The 3451-nt window shown below is 36.4% G+C and overlaps 1 protein-coding gene across 1 annotated transcript in view; it reads right to left on the reverse strand.

Annotated features, from left to right (window-relative positions):
* Positions 1–3451, reverse strand: part of LOC102832847 (disintegrin and metalloproteinase domain-containing protein 18-like) — a 197331-nt gene that overhangs the window by 16584 nt on the left and 177296 nt on the right. Inside the window, exon 16 of the mRNA XM_006859991.1 lies at positions 2431–2620. Coding sequence (XP_006860053.1) covers positions 2431–2620 — 190 coding nt within the window. The remainder of the gene's footprint in view (positions 1–2430; positions 2621–3451) is intronic.

Here is a 3451-nt window from a genome sequence, read left to right on the forward strand (position 1 = left end):
TTCCTCTATGTCTTTGTTGAGTTTCTTTCTGGTTGTTCTACCCTTTTTCTAAAGTGTGTATTAAATTCTCCCACTATTATTGTAGATTTATTTTTTTCAAATCTATTAGAATTTGCTTTATATATTTTGTGTACCATTTCATATTTGACAACTTCCAATTTTCCTAGCTTCATACTTTGTACATTGCATGTTCTGATTATTAATGGTTGTTTACAGCTTTCTTATTATATTTTAATATATATGAATATATTTCTTATTCATCAGCAAATAAAGATTATAAAAGCTTTACTCCATTTGAGTTCCCTAGAGCTCTGGTAGCGTAGTGGTTACAAATCCAGCTGTGAACCTCAAGGTCAGCAGTTTGAAATTACCAGTTGTTCCGTGGCAAAAAGAGGAGGCTTTCTGCTCCCGTAAAGATTTACAGCCTCAGAAACCCTGTACAGGGTCACAATGAGTCGGAGCTGACTCCACGGCACATAACAACAACAACAGTCATATTTGATTGAGTACCTTCCAAACTGTGGGGCTCATCTTCCTGCACTTTATCTGTCAATATTCTGGTGCTGAGAGTGTTCAACTATTATTGTTAAGATTTTCAGTGGGTAAATATTCAGAAATAGTTTGCCTCTCCTTATTCCTAGTTTAAGGGGCTCTGGTAGCGTAGTGGTTACGACTCGGGCTGTGAACCGCAAGGTCAGCAGTTCGAAACTACCAGCTGCTCCGCGGGAGAAAGATGAGGCTTTCTACTCCCGTAAAGATTTACACCCTCGGAAACCCTGTACAGGGTCGCTATGGGTCGGTTCCGACTCCACGGCACATAACAACAACAACAACATTCCTAGTTTGTCTTAGTCCAGAAGCTCTGCTGAAACCTGTCCACCATGGTTGTACCCTGCTAGTATTTGAAATACTGGTCGAATGGCTTCTAGCATCACAGCAACATGCAAACCACCACAGTATGATAACCAGACAAATGTGTGATCAATCCCCCAAATCAGTGACTTCAAACTTATTATTGTTATAGTTTTTGTGGAAGCAGGAATTTGGGCACATTTTAGTTGTGATCTAGATGTGATATTTAAAGCAATAGTCTCATTTAAGGATTGACTGGGAAGTATTCCACTTCATAGTGCCCTTATGAGGTTTTTGGTAGAATTCCATTTGTCTCAAGCTTTTAGATTGAGAGCTTCCGTTTCTGATTATTTTGAAACTTTTCTATGTGGGCTGCTCCATCACAGTGAACTTGCTTTTAGCAAAAGGAGAGAAGGAGTACATGCAAAATGGTTGTCCTGATTTTTAAAACTAATCTTACAAGTGGCATCCTATAACCTTTGTTTAATTCTGTTTGTTGGGAGTAAATCACTAAATCTAATTTATATTTATAGTGTAGAATTACACACAGGACAGAATAACTAGAAACAGGATCATCAGGAGGTATGTTAGAAGCAGGCTACTAAGGCAAGAAGTCTCCTAAGAGACTAGCATTGTTGACTCCAGATTTGCTAATTTCAAACTCAATTTCAAGGTCTTTGTTTTTACTACCAATTTAACAAGTGCTGAGTGCTACTTAATTGCAAGACACTAATTTATGAATAAGGAGCTCTGGTAGCGTAGTGGTTACGAATCGGGCTGCGAACCTTAAGGTCAGCGGTTCGAAACTACCAGCTGCTCCGCGGGAGAAAGATGAGGCTTTCTACTCCCGTAAGGATTTACACCCTCGGAAACCCTGTACAGGGTCGCTATGGGTCGGAACCGACTCGAAGGCACTTAACAACAACAACAACAACAATTTATGAATGCTGCTTTGAATTTCAAATGCCTTGCATTATTTTGTTTTCTGGAGTGTATGCCCTCATACCTCTCTATGAATTGATTAAAACTCTCAACCATTTTTGTCCTCATTTTATTTTGTGATTGCATGAACATAGGTACTCTTAACAACAACAAGTACTCATATCTATATTTAAATGCATATATACATGAACTTGCACATGTACAATAGCCATGCTTTCCTAATGCAAATTTATTGTTTTTTAAATCTTCTCATGGGTATGCTTTAATATGGAAAATAAGGAAAGGATTTAAGAAATATGTAAGCTCATTAGTGAAAATGGAAGCTCAATATTAGAATTTTATGACTAAATAATATAAGATTTTATAGGTATAGCAAAAGGAAAGTCATCTGTCAGCAAGTCGAATTTTGTGCTTAAAAGACATTCATCTCTTTGAATGTTTGGACTGGTAGCAGGTCAAACTATGTTCTTGGACATATACAGCTTATTTTAATTATTTTTAAAAATATATATGGGGAAGAAGTGATAGCACTGTTTCAAATGCATACAATATGATTCTGATAATCATCAAGGAATAGAATACTTTATCGTTAATGTAAGTTAACACAGCTAGAAATAAAATAATATGTTTTATTACCATTCCTGGACCACACACAGTGCCATCAGCTACATAAGCAAAATCACTTCCATCTGAACTAACTGAAGACCCAGGAGTTATGGATATGCATACATGACCTTTAGTATATGAATAAACTGTTGATTGATTATCACTTTTATAAGTATTCTTATGTGGCCGAACACAGGCCAATTTTCCACATAGAACATCCCTGGAAAGGAAAAGCAGAAAATACCTTATCATTTTTCATTTTAATGATACCAAATTTCAAGTAAGTATTACATGGATAATAACATAAGTCCTTTTAATGGATGTTAAGTTTAAATTTAATAAAAGGAGGAATTCCAAGATTTAAAAACAAAACAAAAATAAACAAACAAAAAACCACACATACTAAGTTAAGGTGTACAACAATGAAAGACAATCCAAATAATTAGGATTTTACCAGAAATGGACTATCAATACTGATTTTATATATACAGATGTAAATACATATCCTATCACAAAAGCCTACTTTCTTCTCTAGCTTTCACTTGTTTAAAAACACGCATCACATTTTAGAATATTCTTGGTTATGATTCATTACCTCCCCTAACTTTTATGTTGTTTGGCCAGTAAGCGTGGATAATTGTTCTGTGTAAAATGTTAGTTCAGCTCCTTCTGATAGTGCATGTGGCACATCTGTATTGCACCAACGTTATTCTGATCCTAAACTTCCTCTGGAGTCCTGGTGTGGCACTGTGGGTTAATGCACTAGACTGCAAAGTGAGTTTGAACCACATGGTCGGCATTTCAAGTTCACCAGCTGTTCCTCAGAAACTCTTTACAGGGTTATTTTGGGTTGGAACCAACTCTATGTTACTTAATAACAACAGCAAATAACTTCCTCTAATATACTAATATCCCTAATTTGTCTACACTCCTCCTGAGAATTTAAGAAGCAATTTAAGATCCCCTCTATGTCACAAGAATATCAAAGACATACCCTATAGACACCTTTCTTGTCGGGGACCTGCCTCGACATAGGGGTTCGGTTCACGAG

The sequence above is a fragment of the Chrysochloris asiatica genome, unplaced genomic scaffold, assembly GCF_000296735.1.
Source record: "Chrysochloris asiatica unplaced genomic scaffold, ChrAsi1.0 scaffold00035, whole genome shotgun sequence".
Lineage (NCBI taxonomy): Eukaryota > Metazoa > Chordata > Mammalia > Afrosoricida > Chrysochloridae > Chrysochloris > Chrysochloris asiatica.